Here is a 21420-nt window from a genome sequence, read left to right as displayed (position 1 = left end):
ACTCTCTTTCTCCAGAAACAATGCTTAATTGCTCAGACTTTCACTTCTGGCCTCAGCTTTCATCATACATTCCTATCTGGTCTCTTTGCTTCCAGCTCTTTCCCCTCAAGCCTCTTCTCCAGTGCTCTTTCTCTGATGCAAGTAACCAAAATTGTCCTACCTTAGACTCAGTGAGTGACTACTTTATCAGGCACAGCGAGCGCACCTCAACCCAGACTATCACAAGGATCTTTTACAAAACACAGATGAAAGCCCTACTCAGAACTAATGAGTAAGAATTTCCAAAGCCAGGCCTGCAATCTATTTTCAAAAGCTATGCAGCTAATTTCAATAACCAGTCAGTTTTGGGAACCACTAGCTTTCAGGGTAAAAATTTAAATTCTGCCATGATCTGACATCAGCACTCCCAGCTTCGTCTGACAGCATCCATCTTGCTTCAACAACACCTACCCACAGCGATTCTTCACTCCATCCTCTTTAATGCCTCTCCATCAGGAATATCCTTTTTCTTTTAACTGCTTGGGGAATTCCTATTTATCATTGAAAAACTATTTTGAGCATCACCTAATCTCTAATTTTTGAGGTCTGAGTTTAGCAGTGAGATGTAACAGCCAGTAGAGCATACTGGTAGTACTGCCTTCAGTATTTCACGTCATTGGATAAACTTACAAGTAAGTACAATACAGTCAGTGCAATCTAACGGTGGGTTAAATTCTGCGGGGCTGTGGTAGGTTGAATAAGGGTTTCCCCAAAGACGTCCACATCCTAATCCCTGGAATCTGTGACTGTTTCCTTACATGCAGAAGGGCCTTTGTAGATGTGATGCAGTTAGATTCTGAGAAGGAGATTCTCCTGGTAACTCCATGGGCCAAATGTACACACCAGGGTGTTTTTAAGAGGGAGGCAAGGAGAGGGTGAGGCAGAGGAAGGCGAGGGGACATTGGACGATGTGTGCTACTGACACTGAAGGCACAGGATTGGGACACGAGCTAGGAATGAAGGCAGGCTCTCGAAGGTGGAAGAGGCAAGGAAGCTAACTCGTCCTTGGATCCTCTAGAAGGAACCAGCCCTGCTAACTTTAGTACGGCACTGATTTCAGACTTCTGACTCCCTGAAGCCCAATATAGCTTTGTGTTGTTTTGAGCCATTACATTTGTGGTAATGTCAATGGTAATGCAGCAACAGGGAATTAATACACAGCCCATACTAGGGCACTGTGCTGATACACTCAAGGGGTCTCTATATCAAGTTAGGGAGTGAGGACGGGGTGTTCAGGAAGAATCACAGAAGGCGATGACCCCGGAGCTGAGGCAGGGAGACTGGATTCCCATGGTCCAGGTAGGGGAAGCACTACGTGCAGAGGTGCACAGAGCACGGGAAAGTTCCATTAAATAGAAGTAGTATCAACAGTATTAATTATGGTTAAGAGTAAAAGTTGTATGCCACGTATTCTAAAGAAACAATCGGATCAGGTAAATGTTATTATTATCTTCTTCACTTGACCCATGAGGTCATAGGGCTAGCATCCAGGGCAGCTAGAATCAGAACTTTGGCAGGCTGTCTCCCAAACTTACCAACTGCATCTTTAATATCAATACACTGGGCACTGTAAGTGCTTTAGGGTGCATTAGTGTGGCTGAGTATATTTGAACTATTAGAAAGATATTGCACAGTCTCTGCCTTCCCAACAAAATAAATAATAAAGACAATAAAGGAAGGGTCAGCAGCGCTTGGAATATCATCTCCCCTTGGACACTGACGGAGGATAGAGGTGATGGGCAGTCCGACGACCTCCAGGATTCTCTGGTGTGATCCCGGCTTTGGGCTGCCAGAGGTTAAGACAAAGCCTCCCTTGATCCAGAGTACATCGCATCTTCATTGCAACTGCCACAACACGTATACGCATCTTTATTTCATCTCTTTCTTCCCTACTGTGTGAGGCCAAATTGAGAGTCTATCTCGGCTTCAATTTCCATGCATGTAAAGCACACAGCTGCAAACCTGGTTGTGCCCTGCGCGCCCATTTTGACTGAGTCGTACCGGGATGTTTGCTCCCCGTCCCTCAAGTCTTCCCTGGGATTTCGACGCACAGCCAGGGCTCAGTAAGCGGGCCAGGAAGCTGTTTGGGTCCCTCCTACCCACCGTACTTGGCCCGAGCTTCCTCGCCCTGCTTCGGGCCAGCGCGTCCACTCCCGGAAGCGACCTCGCTCCCAGCCCCTGGTCCCGCCCCCGTCCCCGCCCCTTACCCCCGCTTCCTCCCGGACTTGGTCTCATCCACCCCTCCTGCCGTGGCTCCACTTGGTCTGGTCCTGGCCCTTCCCAGGCCTTTCCCCACCTCGCAAGATGGCTACGACGCTGCCGGGCCAGGAGCCGTGGAACCGCGTGAGGATCCCCAAAGCGGGGAGCCGCAGCACGGTGACCGTGCAGCACCCCCACGCGGACCTGGGTGAGTGCGGCGCCCGGCCAGCAAGGCAGACGTTTCCGGAGGAGGCCGCGGAGCCGGGGCGGGCGCACGTGGGGCAGGGGTGGGACTTCCGGAGCCCGTGGCACGCTGGGAAGCGGCGCGCGCGGGGCTGAGTCGGTCTGGACTCGGGGAGAGTGTGCCGAGGGCGCTTTTAGGGTCTGTGGCTTCGTAGCCCTTTCGCGCCAGCAATGAAGGGCCAAGGGCCAACTCCCGCGCCGAGGAGGCAGAGAGCGGCTCACACGGGAAACGCCAGAAGTGCTGCGTGGGAACGCTGTGCTCTCGGGCCGCCAGAAGCCTGGGTCCGCCGTGTCCCGACCTCCCAGCAGATGGGGCATCACCCATGCACTTCAGACAGCAGGATTTAAACACTTAGAACCTGTCATATCATCGCGTCCCCTTATCTGTCCACTCGACGCAGCTTACAGATTAATATTACCTTTTCCTTTATTCAAAAATTCTGTAAGGATTCCCATTAGGCATGGGCAGTTCACCAACCCATTCCCAAGGCAGCCAGTTCTTCATATAGTTGGGACAGTAAGAGAGAGAGCTTCCATCTAGTGGTTCACTTCCTACATGCCCACAACAGGCAGGGGTAGGCCAGGCAAATGCAAGAAGCTGGGAACCGGCCGGCGCCACAGCGCTGTAGGTTAATCCCCCTGTGGCGGTGGCATCCCATATGGGCGCCGGTTTGAGACCCGGCTGCTCCTTTTCCGATCCAGCTCTCTGCTATGGCCTAGGAAAGCAGTGGAAGATGGCCCAAGTCCTTGGGCCCCTGCACCTTGGGGGAGACCTGGAAGAAGCTCCTGGCTCCTGGATTCGGATCTGCGTAACCCTGGCCATTGCGGCCAATTGAGGAGTGAACCAGCGGATGAAAGACCTCTCTCTCTGACTCTCCTCTCTGTGTAACTCTGACTGTCAAATAAATAAGTAAAATCTTTAAAACAAAACAAAACAAAAAAGCTGGGAACTTCATCCAGGTCCAGGTCTCCCACATGAGTGGCAGGGCCAGGCACTTGAGCCATCATCTCCTGCCTCCCTTGGTGCACATTAGCAGGAAGCTGAAAGACAAGCAAGGAACTGGGACTCAAACCAGGCCACCTGATAGGGGATTTGAGCTTCCCAAAGGGTGCTCCAACCACTAAACCAGATGCCTGCCCCTCCTCCGTGGTTTTGTCAATTTTAGATTACTTACAATATTTAATGCAATGTAAACACTATGCAAATAGTTGTTATACTGTATTGGTTAGGGAATAATGACTAGAAAAATTATATACCTATTTAGTACAGATGACATTTTTCCCCAAATATTTTCAAGCCATGGATAATTGGATCCACAGGTGCAAAACCTATGGATACAAAGGGCCAACTGTGTATTTTTTTAAATATTTATTTTATTTATTTGAAAGGCAGAGTTATGGAGAGAGAGATCTCCCATCTGCTGGTTTACTCCCCAAATGACTGTGATGGCTGTGGTTGGGGCAGGTTGAAGCCAGGAGCCAGGAGTTCAATCAGTCTGCCATGTGCGTGGCAGGGACCCAAGTACTTGAGCCATCTTTCTCTGCTATCCCAGGAACATTTGCAGAGAGCTGGATCGGAAACAGAGCAGCGGGGACTCCAACCTGCACCCACATGGGATGCCAGAGCCAGTCATAGGTGGCACTGTGCTACAGTGCTTGCTACAGTGCTGGTCCCCAATTGTGTATTCTTCAAGTGGCATCCAAATTCAGTTTCTTTTGACTTTTTTTTTTTTTTTAGATTTATTTTTATTTATTTGAAAGTGTTACAGAAAGAGGTAGAGTCAGAGAGAGAGGTCTTCCATCCACTGGTTCACTCCCCAGATGGCCACAATGGCTGGAGCTGAGCCAATCCAAAGCCAGGAGCCAGGTGCTTCTTCCAGGTCTTCCAGGTGGGTGTAGAGGCTCAAAGAGTTGGGCCATCCTCTGCTGCTCTCCCAGGTGCATTAGTAGGGAACTGGATCAGCAGTGCAGCAGCCAGAACTCAAACTGTTGCCCATGTGGGATGCTGGCACTGCAGGCTGGGGCTTTAACCAGCTGTACTACAGTTCCTTTGACTTTGCAGGCTCTGAATTTATTATGTCTTGCTTATGTGCATTGCAAAATAAGACTCGGATTCAGAGAAGCGTACTTGTGGGGCCCACCTTCAAGGTACATATGTAAATGCACCAAATGACTGACTGCAGTGTCCTGATAAAATGTGATAATCAACATTCTTGTTTAATTGATGTCTTAGTGATTTCCTGAACTTTATACCATCTTATCACCATTGTCCAACTTCTCATGTACTTAGAACCATTAGTTGTGTTCTTACAGTTGAGGCTGATTACATTAATTTGTTCTTGATTCCTTTAAAACAAATACGGAGAGATGCTTCTTTTGGTGTATTTTTATATAATATGTGTAATGTAGAAATACATACTGAATGTTGTTAAATGTCTTTGTCTTAGACCATTGCATCAGAGCTGTCATCAGAGAATGCCGTCTTGTCACACTGTCTCTAAGGAGTCAACTCTTAGATGCTGAAGCAGATGTGTTATGTGCAATCCTTTATAGCCATCACAACAGAATGGGCCGCCACAAACCCCATCTAGCTCTCAAACAGGTGAGGAGGAAGCCTGTGTTTGAGATCCAGCCTGCTTCTTGATGCAGGTGTTATTTCTGGAAGTCTCAGTAAATTATGTGTGACTTACAATTACATGCGGGCTGTCTTTTTTCCTAAAAGCATTGCAAAAATAATTTTGTTAGAAAAGAATGATGTTTAGATTCATTCTTTGCAGGTCTTGTTTCTAGTGGGTAAGTAAACATGTTCTTCATTATATGTGATTTATAACAACAGTGCCTTTGCCCAGTTCAAAGATACAGTGATTTGATCAATGTAGAGTGTTAGACATTATGAAAGTTTCCTGAAAAAAATCATAAAAATTTTGAACAAGGTTGCAGTCTATTGTTGCATTGTGCATAAACTAGTCAGTAGTGTGTTGGAGTGAATGGGTGGAGTTTCAGTGAGTTGTGGTGTAAAGTGGTTTACGTAATTTTTGGAGCTTATGGTAAAACTGGGTTCTCTAGCCAATGGACAGTACCACAGAGTAGAGTGTCTTAATCTGGGTTCCTTCTATACTCATTCATTTGTTTCCTTATTAATGCTGCAGGTCAGAAGTCCAGTGCTACCTATTGTATGACAGAGCCACCTTGTGAATAGTTTTTTAAACTGCACTGTCCTTGGTGCTGTTGCATGTACAGTTGCGTATATAGACCCAGCCTCCAGCCTTACAGACTCATGCTTTCTGGTTGATGGACTTCAGGCTGTGAATAATCATCCAGTGTTAGAAATCTGATGCTGTGTGGTCTGTGTTTCTTCCTCTCATGTAGCTCTCCCATCTGGTTAACTGAGAGGTCAGACTTTTCTCTGCGTCTGTTCTTTCATTCTGGCTGCCACTCTTTTCTTAGACCCTGTCAGCTTATAGTTGTCTCAGTATCCTAACTGAGGTTTCCTCCTCCAGTCTTTCCTATACTTGGCATATTCTCTACAGCAAAGCCCGGTTGATCATCCTAAAACACAACTTTGATTTTTAATGGTTCTCTACTGTGTTCTGCATAAAGACCAAACTCCTTAGCTTGTCTTACAAGATCTTCTTTGATCTGGCCTCTTCAGGCTTCTGTACTCGGATTTCCCTCTCACCTTCAGATATCTTCCATTCCAGCCAGCCTGAATTTGTGATGAGTCTAAAGGTTCGTCATGTTGGCTTCCCCTTACTAGTCCTGTACATTCAAGTTACGCGGCCTCTCTATGTCTCCTCTTGAGGGCCTTCCTCTGACTCCCATTTCCTGACAGTAATGCTCTTTCCAAGGAGTAACATTTCCAAGGTGTGTCAAATGGTAATCCCATTTTAAGTTACATTTTTCTGAATATTAGTGAAGTTGAAGTCCTTAGTTTTGGCCCTCTTGTTTATACTTTTCATAAAACATTTAATGAGCTTGTGCTGTAGCATGGTTATTTCTGTGGTATGTTTTATGTTCCCTGAGATTCCTTAGGTAGGGAACGGAGCATGTCCTGTGCAGCTGTGGCTTCTGCAGTTGATGTTACCACCGCTATTTCTACCATGTATCTGCTTAACATTTTACAGCTTGCAGACAGCTTTATGTACTGTAAGACTTACTTTTTATTCTGCCATCAAAAGTTCAGTATTGGAATTATCCTTTCTCTAACATTCCCCTAAATGGAGCACAGAAAATAGTTGCTTCTTAATTTCTCACTTCTTATCTTACTGTTTTCCAAGTGCTTTACTGTCTTGGTTTGTCAGTATCTCTCTAAGGTGGTGTCCAGACTTAAAAATTTAAAGATAAGGGAATTTCAGGATTGTTGTCTCTGTTGTTCTGAAGGACTATGCTATTAAGTTAGAGTCCAGAACTTGGATTCACTTTTTTGTATGGTAGATGTAGCTCTAGCAAGATACTGTTGTGGCCCTCAAGATCTTTACATTTTTCAGTCTGGTGCATGCCCTTTGTGGTCTAAGGGCTACAGAGTTGTACAAATTTTGTACAAATGTATGGCTCTTGATGTATTTTTTTATGATTTATTTTTATTTATTTGAAAGTCAGAGTTACACAGAGAGAGGAGACGCAGAGAGAGAGAGGTCCTCCAGCAACGGTTCACTCCCCAATTGGCTGCAATGGCCAGAGCTGTGCCGATCTGCAGCCAGGAGCCAGGAGCCTCCCCTGGGTCTCCCACGTGGGTGCAGGGGCCCAAGGACTTGAGCCATCTTCTACTGCTCTCCCAGGCCATAGCAGAGAGCTGGATTGGAAGTGGAGCAGCCAGGACTAGAACCGGAGCTCATATGGGATGCTGGCACTTCAGGCCAGGGCGTTAACCTGCTGTGCCACAGCGCCGGTCCCGACTCTTTTTTTTTTTTTTTTTTAAGATTTTATTTATAGGTAGAGTTACAGACAGTGAGAGAGAGATACAGAGAGAAAGGTCTTCCTTCTGTTGGTTCTCCCCCCAAATGGCCGCCACGACCAGAGCTACGCCAATCTGAAGCCAGGAGCCAGGTGCTTCTTCCCAGTCTCCCATGCAGGTGCAGGAGCCCAAGCACTTGGGCCATCCTCCACTGCCCTCCCCAGGCCACAGCAGAGAGCTGGACTGGAAGAGGAGCAACCGGGACTAGAACTGGAATGTCCATATGGAATGCCGGTGCTGCAGGCAGAGGATTAACCTAGTGCACCATGGCACCGGCCCCTTTAACATTTTTTAAAATGTTATTGAGTGCCTACTTGACACTGTTCAAAGGACTGGGTTATGGTGGTGAACAAAATGGACAAAATAGGCCGGCGCTGTGGCTTAACAGGCTAATCCTCCACTTTGCAGCGCCGGCACACCGGGTTCTAGTCCCGGTTGGGGCGCCGGACTCTATCCCGGTTGCCCCTCTTCCAGGCCAGCTCTCTGCTATGGCCCGGGAAGGCAGTGGAGGATGGCCCAAGTGTTTGGGCCCTGCACCCACAAGGGAGACCAGGAGAAGCACCTGGCTCCTGGCTTCGGATTAGCGAGATACGCCGTCCGTAGCGGCCATTGGAAGGTGAACCAACGGCAAAAAGGAAGACCTTCCTCTCTGTCTCTCTCTCTCACTATCCACTCTGCCTGTCAAAAAAAAAAAAAAAAATGGACAAAATATATGGTCCTTGTGAGGCATGTTGTTGGGAGAGAAACACAAGTAATCATGTGTGAGATGGTGATAAGTGCTATGAAGCCCAGAAGGAGGAATACAAGTTTCTATTTTAAATAAGATATACCATTTTTATTTTAGTATTAAATGTTTTCTATATCCTTTTATTTTTACTCCTTAATTTTTACCAACTAGAGATAGGGAATTGTCTTAAATACCTTTTAATTCCTCAGTCTGCCTTACAGGTAATAGATGTTCAGTATACATTTGTCCAGTGACTAACCCACTGTTCTCATCTCTGTGTGCTTACAGACTGTTGAATTTAATAATTTGCTACCTTGTTTTAATAGTATTACTATTAAAAATGGCACTGCCTCAGCAAAATTATAATCTTGAAAATAATCTTACACTTAATGGCCAGATTTGATAAATTTGTTTGGCTGGATAAATTCCAGGTTTATAACCAGAAGCAATTGCTTTGGCTTGAAATTTCTTTACATACACAAAAAAGTGTATTGCAGTATTTAAGGTATCCCTATACTTTGAAAATCTGGATCTTTTTGTTTTCTTGGTCATATAAGGAACCCTATCTGCATGATAAATATATACATTTGAGCTACTCTTTGTCTTTCAGGTTGAACAATGTTTAAAACGTTTGAAAAACATGAATTTGGAGGGTTCTATTCAAGATTTGTCTGAGTCGTTTTCCTCCAAGTAAGTGGTCCAGCTGCATTGTGATGTGGGCTGGAAATTTGACACTTTTGTGACCTGCTTTTGGAATTCCTCTGCATGTTGTTGGAGTGTAATCAATTATACCTCAGCTGTACATAGTTTATATTAATATAGGGCACCTAGGGATTGTGGTAGTAAATCTCCCTGTGCTGGTCTGTGGGAGAGACTGGAATGAAATTGAATTCTGGGTCATGGTAGGTTATATTGAAACATCAGTGGATTGTTACTGAACGTGGCAACTTGAAATTGAACTTCAAGTAAGTCATCCCTCGAGAATTGCTATAGAAATGTGCTGTGTTTAAAAGTGAAAGTAATGTGTTTTTCTATTTTTGTCAAGTGAAAATCAGCCTGTCACTACCAAAACGTGCGTCCTCCCCAGCCAACCGGTGGTGGAACTGGTGTTGCTGAAGGTTTTGGGAGCCTGCAAGTTGTTGCTCCGCTTGTTGGACCGCTGCTGCAAGGCATTTCTGTATCCTCGAATCTAATGAAATCACTTCTCTTTGGGCTCTGTGGGAGTTTTAGCCTGTGGAAATTCTTTAGAATTTTGCTTCTTGGTCTCCTTTCTCCAGGAATTGTCTGATGTGGCCATTGCCAAAAATGCCTGTCTCTATCGAGTATGTTTATCCTAAGAACATGGGCAGCTAGAACTTTTTAATCTTAGAAACTAAACCTCAGAAACTAAATTTAATAATCAGAACTGTAGCAGAGTACATATTACAATATTTTTAAGTTTCCATGAGCCAAATAGAACATTTTTTAAGGCTTTAATGCTTTCCAAAAGATTCTTATTACTTGGAATATATTTCTCTTTCATAGTTTAAAAAAAAAAACAACTGTGAAATCCAAATTACTTTGGTTTTGTTTTCCCACCTTAACACATTCTCTAGCTTGACTGTGAAGCATTTAGCTTTGCAAGAGTTCATTATATTAAACCTTGTGATGGTTGGGCTGGTGAGCAGATTATGGTACGTATCTACCTCTGAACTCCTTCATTGCTTTTTTCTCTCTCTACCTCGGCCTAGGTTTCTTTCTAGTAGTTTCATATTTGTTTTCTCATGGGATAGAGTGGGTGTGTGAGTTCCTTTTCTTCATTTGGCAGAGCTTATTTGAGGTAGATTGGGAAGCTGAGTGATGAGAGTAATATCAAAGATGTAAGCTTCATATTTGAAGCCACGAGATCAACCCATAGAACAACTAAACGATGCATTCCTAGGACTAGGAGTAAAGAAATTGTTGGGGTAATCATAATGTAAAAGGCTATTGAAAATGATGGGCTGGTGTAGCCTTGTTTGTTTCTGACCTTTGGTTTCTAATTTGCAATGGCAGTGACAAATACAATTTTGACCTTCCCATGTGCTCCAGACTCATTTCTTCTGCTGGAAGCACCTTTGCTTTTTTTTTTTTTTTAATTAATTAATTTATTTAAAAGGCAGAGTTAGATAGAGAGGGAGAGAGAAAGATCTTTAACCTGCTGGTTTACTCCCCAAGTGGCTGCAATGGCCAGAGATGGGCTAATCTGAAGCCAGGAGCCAGGAGCTTCTTCCAGGTCTCCCATGTAGGTGCAGGGGCCCAAGCACTTGGGCCATCCGCTGCTGCTTTCCCAGGCACATTAGCAGGGAGCTGTATCAGAAGTGCAACATCCAGGACTTGAACCAGCACCCATATGGGATGCTAGTACTGCAGGTGGTGGCTTTACCCATTACAGTGCTGGCCCTGCATCTTTACTTTTTGAAGCATATTTGGTTGTTATAAAGAACTCTGGTAATACCTGCAGACTATACAGACACTGTATTGCATGTATTGGTATATATCATGAAACTGGTCTGATGGATAGTGACACTTGGAATCTGTCTCTGTTTATAAGGAGATCTGTTGTGGCTATTTCAGACAATTAGGATCTCTAATTTGAATGTGAGAAAATGAAAAGAAAAAGAAGAAAGTACAAGGGTAGAAAATTCTTTTGCCTTCCAAGATTGAAAACTTTGCTTTGATATTTTAAGTATGTTTGCTATCCTCTTGCTTTTTAAAATTTTGCTTATTTTTAATTAGAAGTAAAAATGTTTGAATGACTTATCATTTAAAAATACTAAACTTTGCTATTTTCTGCAATGAAAATAACTTTAATCATTGATGATAATGTGATTAATTTAGAATATTAAAAATGAAAAATATGAAGAAAAAGAAATTTGCCTAAAATCTCACCGTATAGACAACACCACCCTAGAATATTGCTGTGCATCCTTTGACACACCTCTTCATGTAATACTGTGTTTGTTGAGTAACATTTCTATTTTGACGTTTCTGTTTGTGCTGGACTCAGCTGGCTATTTGCAAGTATGTTTTGTAGGTTTTTAAAAATCTGTGGTGCAAGAGCTTGATAGTCATTTATGTTTGTCTTTTTATCATGCAGTCAATCATAATAATCTTGTGTATTTTAATGCTGGTGATTCATGAGCTCCTGTTTCTTTCTCTAGGGTTCTCTACAAAGGTGTTTTAAAAAGGTTGGTTTCCTTATATGAACCATTGTTTGGATTGCTTCAACAGATCTCCAGGATTCAACCAATGCCTTACTTCAAAGATTTTACCTTTCCTTCTGATATTGCTGAATTTCTAGGACAGCCATATTTTGACATTTTTCAGAAAAAAATACCTACAGCTTTTGCAGCTAAAGGAGTAACTAAATTGCTGAATAGACTGTTTTTAACAAAAGCGCAGTCACCAAGCTCTAGTGAAGAAACCTTACATAAAATTTCCAAAAAAGCAAAACAAATGAAGATTGATACACAGCATAATGTGGATCTTGGGCAGCCGGTGAAGAATAACAGAGTCTCCAAAGGTAATTTGCTTGCAGGTAGCACATATTCTACTTTAAAAAAGAAAAAGGAAAAAAAAAACAAAAACAAAAACAAAAACAAGCATTGTATAGAAATTCAACATCTCCCTTCTTAATTTCAACTCATATTGATTATCTTCCATCCCTTGCTTTTAAAAAAGATTTATTTATTTATTTACTTGAAAGGCAGAATGATAAAGCAAGGGGGAGGGTCAGGTATTCCAACCCCTGATTCACTCCCCCAGTGGCCGTAACAGCTAGGGCTGGCCCAGGCCAAAGCCAGGAGCCCAGAGCTCTCTGCGGGTCTTCCTCATGGATAGCAGGAACCGAAGTACTTGGGCCATCATCTGCTATCTTCTCAGGCAAATTAGCTGGGAGCTGGATCAGAATTAGAGCAGCCAGGACTTCCACTGGCACTGTATGGGATGACAGTCTCACAAGTGGTACCTTAAGCTGCCACACCACACTACTGGCTCTGATTGTGGATTATCTTTAGAGAGGTATGGTAGGGGCCAGTGCTGTGGCGTAGCGGGTAAAGCCACTGCCTGCAGTGCCAGCATTCCATGTGGGTGCCGATTTGAGTCCTGGCTGCTCTACTTCCAATCCAGCTCTCTGCTATGGCCTGGAAAAGTGTTAGAAGATGGCCCAATCCTTGGGCACCTGCACCCATGAGGGAGACCCAGAAGAAGTTCCTGGCTTCTGGCTTCAGATCAGCCCAGCTCTGGCCATTGTGGCCATCTGGGGAGTGAACCAGCAGATGGAAGACTCTCTCTCTGCCTCTGCCTCTGCCTCTCTGTAACTCTGCCTTTCAAATAAATAAATCTTAAAAAAATAAAAATAGGGGTATGGGATGCTTCCATTTTCTAAACTTGAGCACTTAGAGTTAATTTGTTTTTGTTATTGTGTCATAGTTCTTTGTTTTCTTTTTTAAGCTTTTATTTCTTTTGCAGCAATTTGACAAGAAATGTCACGCACTTAACAATTTGTTGTAAATCTGAAAGTGTATGACTAAGGTTTTGTGTCTGATTTTTCCATCTCCACAGAACGGTCATCAGATTTTGATGTGAGAAGTTTCTGCAAACAGCTGAAACACAAAGCTACCCAGGTTTGTCCTGCTTAATTTAATACAGTTGATGATTTTTTGCTAATTTGTAAAGGATGCTATTTACTAAGGACAGGAGTCTTGTCTTTTTTATCCCTAACTCTAAGCTTAGTACCTTTTTACTTCTCAGTGTGGGCTTCTGAGTGGAGGCTGGGGATTTTTTTTAATGCTTGCAGTGAATTCAGTTAATAGGATGTCTTCAGAAATGTTTTAGGAGTTTACATAAAATTTTAAAATGAGTAAAATCCATCCTAAGTATGAATTGTACTGCAGCTTAAGAGTGTGAACTTTGCTGGCAGACAGAAGGTTTGAGTCCTGGCTTTGGTTTTAGCTGTGTGGCCTTGTGTGTTTCCTGACCTGCCCATATCTCCATTTCATAGTACTGGCATGTAACTCATAAGGTTGTGTTGGTTTTAGTGCATTCAGTGTTCGGCAATCTAAAGCATAGTAAGCATTTGATTGATGTTGTTAGCTCTGGTCATCATTGTTTGTTGCCTGCCTCATCATTTGTCTTGAAGCTTCTGATCCTCTCTTTTTGTTGAGGGTTAAACCCTGACATGACTCCCCTTGTCAGTAGTCTGAAAATTCTGTTCGTTCTGGCCCTAACAGATAAGTATGTCAGTGTCTCCTTCTTTCCCTCAGTCACTCTTTGGCATTTATTACCCACTGTCTTGGAAAACAGCTTTCTTCTGTTTTCTTTCCTGGGTGATTTCTTCTATTTAAGACTTCTTCAGCATTTCTAGTGAGTCACATTGCTTTCTTTACTTTTCCAAGGACTCCAGCTGTATTTGTATTCTGTGCAGTCCATGAGATTCCAGCAGAGGTGGGGAATGTCCAGCTCATGAACTGTGTAAGGCCTACAAAATCATTTGTTCTGGCCCTGCCAAGGCAACCACTTGTGGGACTTGAAATTCAGTAAGGCTATAGCAGGTTTAAACTGATAATTTTATTTATTTATTTGAAAGGCAGAGTTACAGAAAGGCAGAGGCAGAGAGAGAGGGAGAGGTTTTCCATCCTCTGGTTCACTCCCCGATTGGCTGCAACAGTTGGAGCTGGGTTGATCCAAAGCCAGGAGCCAGGAGCTTCTTCCAGGTCTCCCATGTGGGTGCAGGGGCCCAAGGACTTGGGCCATCTCTTCCCAGGCCATAGCAGAGAGCTGGATTGGAAGAGGAGCAGCCAGGACTCAAACCAGTGCCCATATGGGATGCCAACACTGCAGGCAGTAGCTTTACCCACTATACTACAACACTGGCCCCTAAACTGATAATTTTTTTGCAGCCTGTGAATGATGAAAAAGGTGCGCTTACTACTGTTTTCATATTCCAGATGGGAAATGGAGGCATAGAAAGGCCAAGAAACTTGCCTGGGCTGCACCATGAATAAGGAGCAGAGCTGGGCATTCAATGCAGGCAGTTTGGTTTCATAGTTTCTGTTCTGTATCCCGACATCAGTCCCAAGAATAGTTTTTTCAACTCTGCATCCCAAGCAGAACTGTGGTTCTTTGTAACTCCTTCAGGCTATCCACCTGTTTGTATATGAGCTGGATTTAAAGCAGATTGGTCAGTGTCCCTCTTACTCAAGAAGACTCACTAGAATACTTTCAGCAATTAGCGCTAGTGTGCTCAGCTTTTTTTTTTTTTTAAGATTTATTTATTTATTTGAAAGGCAGAGTTACAGGGTGGGCGCTGGGGAGAGATACCTTCTGTCCCCTGGTTCACTTCCCAAATGGCCGTAATAGCCGTGGCCGGGCCAGGCTGAAGCCAGGAGCCAGGAACTCCTTTTGGATCTCCCATGTAGTCAGGTGACAGGGACTCAAGTGCTTGAGCCCTCGTTCAGTGCCTCCCAGTGTGCACAGGAGTAGGGATCTACATCAGAAGCGGAGTATCTAGGACTCAGACTGGCACTCTGATATGGGATGTAGGCGTCTCAAGTAGTGGCTTAATGTGCTGTGCCACAGTGTCCGCCCCCTGAGCTTGCTTTTAGAGCAAACTTTTTTTTTTTGTGATAAGCTCATTGTAAAAATATCGTTTAAAATTCATTTATTTAGTTTCATTGCATTTAAAAGGCAGAGAGGCAGAGAGACAGAGACAGACAGGTATCTTCCATCTACTGTTTCATTCCCCACATGCCTGCCAAACTGAGACTGGGCCAGGCTGAAGCCAGGAGCCTGGAACTCAGCCTGGGTCCCCCAGGTGGCTGTCAGGGATCCAAGTACTTGAGCCATCACCTGCCGCCTCCTCCCATGGTGTGCATTAGCCAGAAGCTAGAATCAGAAGTGGAACTGGGACTCAAAGCCAGGCCCTGCAATTTGGCACATGGCATCCCGAGCAGTGTCTTAACTGCAAACTTCTTCTTCTTCTTTTTAAATGATTTACTTTACTTATTTGAAAGACAGAGTTACAGAGAGAGGTAGAGACAGAGAAGTCTTCCATCTGCTGGCTCACTCCCCAAACAGCTGCAGCTGAGCTGATCCGAAGCCAGAAGCTTCTTCTGTGTCTCCCACATGGGTGCAGGGGCCCAAAGACTTGGGCCATCCTCTGCTGCTCTCCCAGGCGCATTAGTAGGGAGCTGGATCAGAAGTGTAGCAGCTGGGACTCAAACTGGGGTCCATGTGAGATGCCGGTGCTGCAGGCCAGGGCTTAACCCACTGCGCTACAGCGCCGGCCCCCACTGCAGACTTCTTAGACACATCACCAGACATAAACTACCAATAGCTGCTTCTTCTGTTTTCTACTTTTTCAAACTCCTCTTTAAGTGTGAGAAATTTAGAAGTAGGTGAGCAGAGTGAATGAAGGATAGAAACAGACCTGGCAGGTGGCATATTTTCATAAAGATACTATAAAAGCTAGCAAAATCCAGACTTTACATCCTATGGAAAGGAGTTAAAGAAACAAAGGACCCTTGCCAGAAGGTAGTTGGAGGGGAATTGGAAATGTTGTTCAGTTTTTTGTTTTTTTTTTTTTTTTATTTTTGACAGGCAGAGTAGACAGTGAGAGAGAGAGAGACAGAGAGAAAGGCCTTCCTTTTTGCCGTTGGTTCACCCTCCAATGGCTTCCATGGCCGGCGTGCTGCAGCCGGCACACCACGCTGATCTGAAGGCAGGAGCCAGGTGCTTCTCCTGGTCTCCCATGCGGGTGCGGGGCCCAAGCACTTGGGCCATCCTCCACTGCACTCCCGTGCCATAGCAGAGAGCTGGCCTGGAAGAGGGGCAACCGGGATAGAATCCGGTGCCCCGACCGGGACTAGAACCCGGTGTGCCAGTGCCGCAAGGAGGAGGATTAGCCTGTTGAGCCATGGCGCCGGCCGTTCAGTTTGTTTTAATGTACGTTTGTTAACTGATTAATGGGAGTAGTGTGCTGGTTGCTGGGTGAGGCCTCACATGCTCCTTGTCCTCAGGTGTTTGCAGTAACATTAATGACCCATCATTGAGGAGGGTATTCGTGGAATGGAAATAAGTGGAAAACAGGTTGTGGTGGTCCAGTGATATAGTTGAGAAGCCCCATCAGCAATTTTCCCCCTCCATTAGGCTTTTGCCAGTATTCAATCATGTGGAATTTTATTTTTGTGTATATGATAAATAGGTATGTATCTTGGATTACTTCTGATTCAACTGCAGATGGACTTGTGTTAGTACAGAAGGAAAAAAAAAAAAAAAAACCTATCTACGGCCGGCGCCGCGGCTCAATAAGCTAATCCTCTGCCTAACGGCGCCGGCACACCGGGTTCTAGTCCCAGTCGGGGCACTGGATTCTGTCCCGGTTGCCCCTCTTCCAGGCCAGCTCTCTACTGTGGCCAGGGAGTGCAGTGGAGGATGGCCCAAGTGCTTGGGCCCTGCACCCCATGGGAGACCAGGATAAGCACCTGGCTCCTGCCATTGGATCAGCGCGGTGCGCCGGCCGCAGCGCGCCAGCCGCGGCAGCCATTGGAGGGTGAACCAACGGCAAAGGAAGACCTTTCTCTCTGTCTCTCTCTCTCAGTGTCCACTCTGCCTGTCAAAAAAAAGATAAAAAAAAAAAAACCTATCTACTTGTATTAGCAGTGAATAAAAAGTTAAGTTTTTTAAGATAAAAGGAAAACTCAGTGAACAAAACCTAAAATTCCTTCTTTTAAAGAAAGACTTTAAGGTTTGACTGTGACTGGTTTTTCCTCGTGTCGTATATCTGTAAGTCAGTAACATAACTTATTCAATATTTTCCCTACCTTTAACATTTCAGAACAGCTTTGCATACCAGTGTTCTCAATCCAAACTAAAGACAATCAAACATCCTTCTCAGAGAGTGAGAGCAACTCCTTGTGTCAAAAGTTTTGTGCAAAGATTCCGAGAAGCTGGGACTTTCGTACAACTTTCTGAAGAGATTCAAATAGCAATTATATGGTGCAAGAGCAAAAAGCTCAGGGCTCAGGCCACCTTTCTGGGTAGCAAACTTCTTAAAAGTAACCGGCTCAAACATGTGGAAGCCCAAGGCTACAGGTGAGTCTACTGCAAAAACTCCTCTCCTGTTGCTGGGTAGGGTGAAAGTGCTGCCATGCGAGTCACTGCGCTTTACAGTGGGATGTCCAGCATTCATTTCTTGCTTCTTTCATCAGGAAAACACTCAGGGACTGTGGTGTGCTCAGCCTGTGGGTACAGCTGCATGGGACAGAGTCCTTAGGGAGCTCCTGCTCTGGTGGGCGGGCAGCCGTCTGAAGACCGCTGTGGAGGAGTCTGAGAGCAGGGCAGAAACTGCTTGTCACCCACCAGGCCCTTACCAGACTGCTGGGTCCAGGCAGAGGCAGTGCGCACCAGAGCTGGTCTGTCCATGTCTGAATTCTTGAAGCATACAGGAAGTCCCACTCAGGGCTTTATATTCTATTGATAAAAACAACCGATGCTGGTGGTGACAATTTCAGTCACAAAGGGGTATGAAGGTCCTTATTTTCTCTTCATACATGCAGTTACTCTAGCTTTTAAAAATATATCCTTCAAGAAATATTCTGTGCATGCAATATAATGTCTTATCTGTAGTTAAAGAAGTACCTATTCAGAGCTTCATAATGAGTCCTGTGGAAGAAACCACTTCAGCTGTCTAAAACTTGTTATATTTTATTCTAAAAATAGTGGAAACTGTATTTGGCATATAACAAGTTTTGATTAGAAACCACAAGAGACATTGTTGAATATGAGGATACCATGAAAAGCTTGCAGAAAAAATAGAATTAAAAGATAAGTTTATTTTGGTACCCCAAATTTTTAAGTATGTGTGTAGGTTTTTCATAATACGGGTTTTCCATGAACTTTTGGAATACCCTGTGTATGTATGGACTTCACAGTTTTTTCCACTAAGATAAACTTACCTTTAGTTCCATTTTCCACAGACTTCTTGAAGAACCCTTGTATTTTTAAAGGGATGAATCGCTGGGGAGGTTTTTACATTAGGTACCCCAAAAGGCCTGTACATATCCAAAGGGATCTGTTCTGTTGGAAACAGCCCAACACAGAGTTGTTTTGGTCAAGACTGGGTTTTAGATCAAAAGTTAATGAGACGGATAACAAACTTGTGTTTATTGATGAAACCATTATTTTGTACTACCTAAAATATAGTGCTGTTTCATTAATACGTTATATTTGTAGTACATTTTACCACTTATTTAACATACTTCATAATTCTCTGAGGTAGGCAGTATTATTCCTGTTACATATAGTGGAAATGAAGGATTAGAACTAGAGATCTAGATCTCAATTCAGGTTTTCTGATTCTTTTGATAAAATTCATTTTCTTTCAACTTGGAGGTTTACCTACCTCCCCACTTGAAAAGTCACCACTTACAGTAAGATGAGAAAATGGTTCGAAACCAAAGATCAGGAATTACTTCATTATCATGGACTTTCTCAAAGTTCTCTATGTTTCAAAAGGAAGCGGAGAGGCTTCTGGGGTAGTGAGAATAGACCTGTGCGGATCTTTTAAAAGCTGCGCAGTTCAGCAAGGCACTCACGAACTCTATGCTAGGGGCGCTAGACTCAGAAGCCGTTTGGAGTTCTGTTTCCAGACTGGAAGATGGCATAATAGAAGCACGGTTAGGGTAGTTCAGGTTTTCAGTTCATCTGTGCCAGAAACCTGTTTCCTCACTCTTTTATATAAAACCCCCTCTTCGCCTGTATTCAGATTCTTTGTTCGTTTCCTACGAAATGAAAAATTCAATAGTTTTATGATTTCTCAGCGAATTAATACCCGAGTAATTAAGTTTGCAAAAAACTCTTGTGCCATAAGGAAAATGGGGCATCACAACGAAGCACAACATGAAACTGCTTATTCAGATACGGAGTTAGTATGGAGGGGCAGAGTTTTTCACTTGTGATGTTTTCCATCTCCACTCCTGGTACATTGTGAACAGATTAGCAGCTGTGAGGGAGACGCTTTGGCACTAACATGTGGCTTTGGCACTAACATGTGGCGGTATTTCAGTATTTCGTTATCCAGCTACTTTGCCAAGCAGTTGTAGAAGTTTACTTTGACAGCCAAACAGACACATCTACCTGCAACCTGAGTTAGAGGGAAGTTATACTGTGAAAACGCAGATTTGGGTTGAAACTTCTATTTCCTTTTCATTGATTCTGGGATTGTACACTTTTCTGTTGGAAACTGGTAGAAGGAATGTACATTATTAGTGCTTGGGAATGTTTTTCTGCATTTTAACAAGAGCACATTTTTCCTTTCTCTGTCCCCTGAAGTTTGCCCAAGAAACTCGAATGCATAAAAACATCTATCTGCAACTGCCTTCTTCGTGGCTCGGGTATCAAAACTTCAAAGCATTATCCGAGACAAAGGAGATCACAGAATACATTTTTACCAAGACAAAGGAAACCACAGAGGAAGGTGCAGTCAGATCTTTTAAAGGAAATTCAGCAGTTCAGTCAAGGGACTCAGAAGACTGCTGCAGATACCAGCGCCAAGCGGGGACTGTCACATCGTGCAGCTCGCAGCGCTGCGCTCTCCCCTGATCCTGACAGTGTGCGACCCTTGAGCAGCAGAGTTTTAAATCCGGCCTTACAACCCACAGAGAAACAGACTCATGAAAAGCTCACAGGAAGCAGTGAACAGGAAACGGATTCATGGAGAAAAATGCAAATAAACACACCTAATGCATCAGGAACCACGAAGGAGACAGATGACATTGATGATATTTTTGCTTTAATGGGAGTTTAGATGTTCATACATGAGACTTTTGAACAGTTAACAAGCTCATTTGATATCCTGCTGTTTTAGTAGAACTGTTGAAATTTTTTAGTACTGCTTGGAGGGACTTGGGGAGAAGATGCATTTGTGCAGTATGCACAGGAGTTCACTTTAGTTCAATAAACATGGTAGCTGTGTGTCACTTAATCAAGTATTTATTTGACTTTGCCTAAGTGCCAGCTATTAAAATGAAAAATCTGCCATAGATGGCCTTTGAAAGCAGATGTAATTCCTTGGCTGGGGCTGTTAGGTCACTGAAAAATTCAATAGTTTTATGATTTCTCAGGGAATTAATACCCGTGTAATTGTTTGCAAAAAACTCTTGTGCACCTAAAAGCCTACCTAAAAAGCCTTATCAGCTTCATCATAGGTACGTCCACCTCTAAATACCAAAATTTGTAGCTTCTCATGGTTGTGCTTGTGTCTTGCTTGTATTAGAAAGGATCTTCAAAGGGACTCAAAAGTTTTGTACTGGGACTGGTCATGGTTATTTCTCATTTGTTCACCTTATCATAGGAGGAGGTAAGAATTGGGGCCGGCGCTGTGGCTCACTTGGCTAATCCTCCGCCTGTGGCACTGGAATCCCAAATGGGCCCTGGGTTCTAGTCCCGGTTGCTCCTCTTCCAGTCCAGCTCTCTGCTGTGGCCTGGGGAGGGCAGTGGAGGATGGCCCAAGTGCTTGGGCCCTGCACCCACATGGGAGACCAGGAAGAAGCACCTGGCTCCTGGCTTCAGATTGGCGTAGCTCTGGTCGTGGCGGCCATTTGGGGGGAGAACCAACAAAAGGAAGACCTTTCTCTCTGTCTCTCCCTCTCACTGTCTGTAACTCTATCTGTCAAATAAATAAATAAAATTTTTTTTAAAAAAAAATGAAGGAGGAGGTAAGAAAATGCTTTTGAAGTTCTCTAAAAGGTTGTTTTCTTGTTAATTGTGTTTATTTGGATGCCAGTGACTGATTCCAAGTAATGTTTCCAAAAAGGATATAAGGTGGCTTATGGTTAAATATTAAATATTTAAATACAATATTTAAATACAAATATTAAATACAATGAAAAAATACAGTTGGAGACACAAAATAGACCCAGGAATGTGGCTGACACAAATTAATAATTGATGTTGATGTGATATTTGTACATTGCTCATATACTTGCTCTGAAGGTAAAGCTTATGTATTTTAAATAATGATGTGAAGTTCGATACAATTCAAAAAATTTTTAAATTATTTATTTGAAAGGCAGAGTTAGAGCGGGAGAGACAGAAACAGAGATCCTTCATCCATTGGTTTACTCCCCAGGTGGCTGCAATGGCCAAGGCTGGGCCTAGCAGAAGCCAAGAGCCTGGGACTCCATCCAGGTCTCCCACATGTTGTGGCACTTGGGCCATCTGTTGCTGCTTTCCCAAG

The 21420-nt window shown here is 43.9% G+C and overlaps 1 protein-coding gene across 1 annotated transcript; it reads left to right on the top strand.

The window, feature by feature from the left end:
- Window positions 1-2253: 2253 nt before the first annotated feature.
- Window positions 2254-20875, top strand: NEPRO (nucleolus and neural progenitor protein). The gene is made up of 9 exons (XM_062208149.1): window positions 2254-2446; window positions 4929-5083; window positions 8773-8852; window positions 9208-9339; window positions 9758-9835; window positions 11345-11706; window positions 12747-12808; window positions 17020-17276; window positions 19515-20875. Exons 1-9 carry the CDS (start codon window positions 2344-2346, stop codon window positions 19987-19989), a joined length of 1704 nt encoding a protein of 567 aa, XP_062064133.1. The 5' UTR covers window positions 2254-2343; the 3' UTR covers window positions 19990-20875.
- The last annotated feature ends 545 nt before the right edge of the window (window positions 20876-21420 follow it).

Source organism: Lepus europaeus, chromosome 2 (genome assembly GCF_033115175.1).
Source record: "Lepus europaeus isolate LE1 chromosome 2, mLepTim1.pri, whole genome shotgun sequence".
NCBI lineage: Eukaryota > Metazoa > Chordata > Mammalia > Lagomorpha > Leporidae > Lepus > Lepus europaeus.
The sequence above is the reverse complement of the archived record's forward strand: the minus strand, read 5'-3'. Positions and strand labels throughout refer to the sequence as shown.

Bases quoted from the DNA above. Each gene is read 5' to 3' on its own strand.
- NEPRO (XM_062208149.1), top strand. From the start codon at position 2,344: ATGGCTACGACGCTGCCGGGCCAGGAGCCGTGGAACCGCGTGAGGATC. The intron at 5,084-8,772 runs GTGAGGAGGAAG...TTTGTCTTTCAG, and splicing joins CCCATCTAGCTCTCAAACAG to GTTGAACAATGTTTAAAACG. The intron at 9,340-9,757 runs GTATCCTCGAAT...CACATTCTCTAG, and splicing joins CGCTGCTGCAAGGCATTTCT to CTTGACTGTGAAGCATTTAG.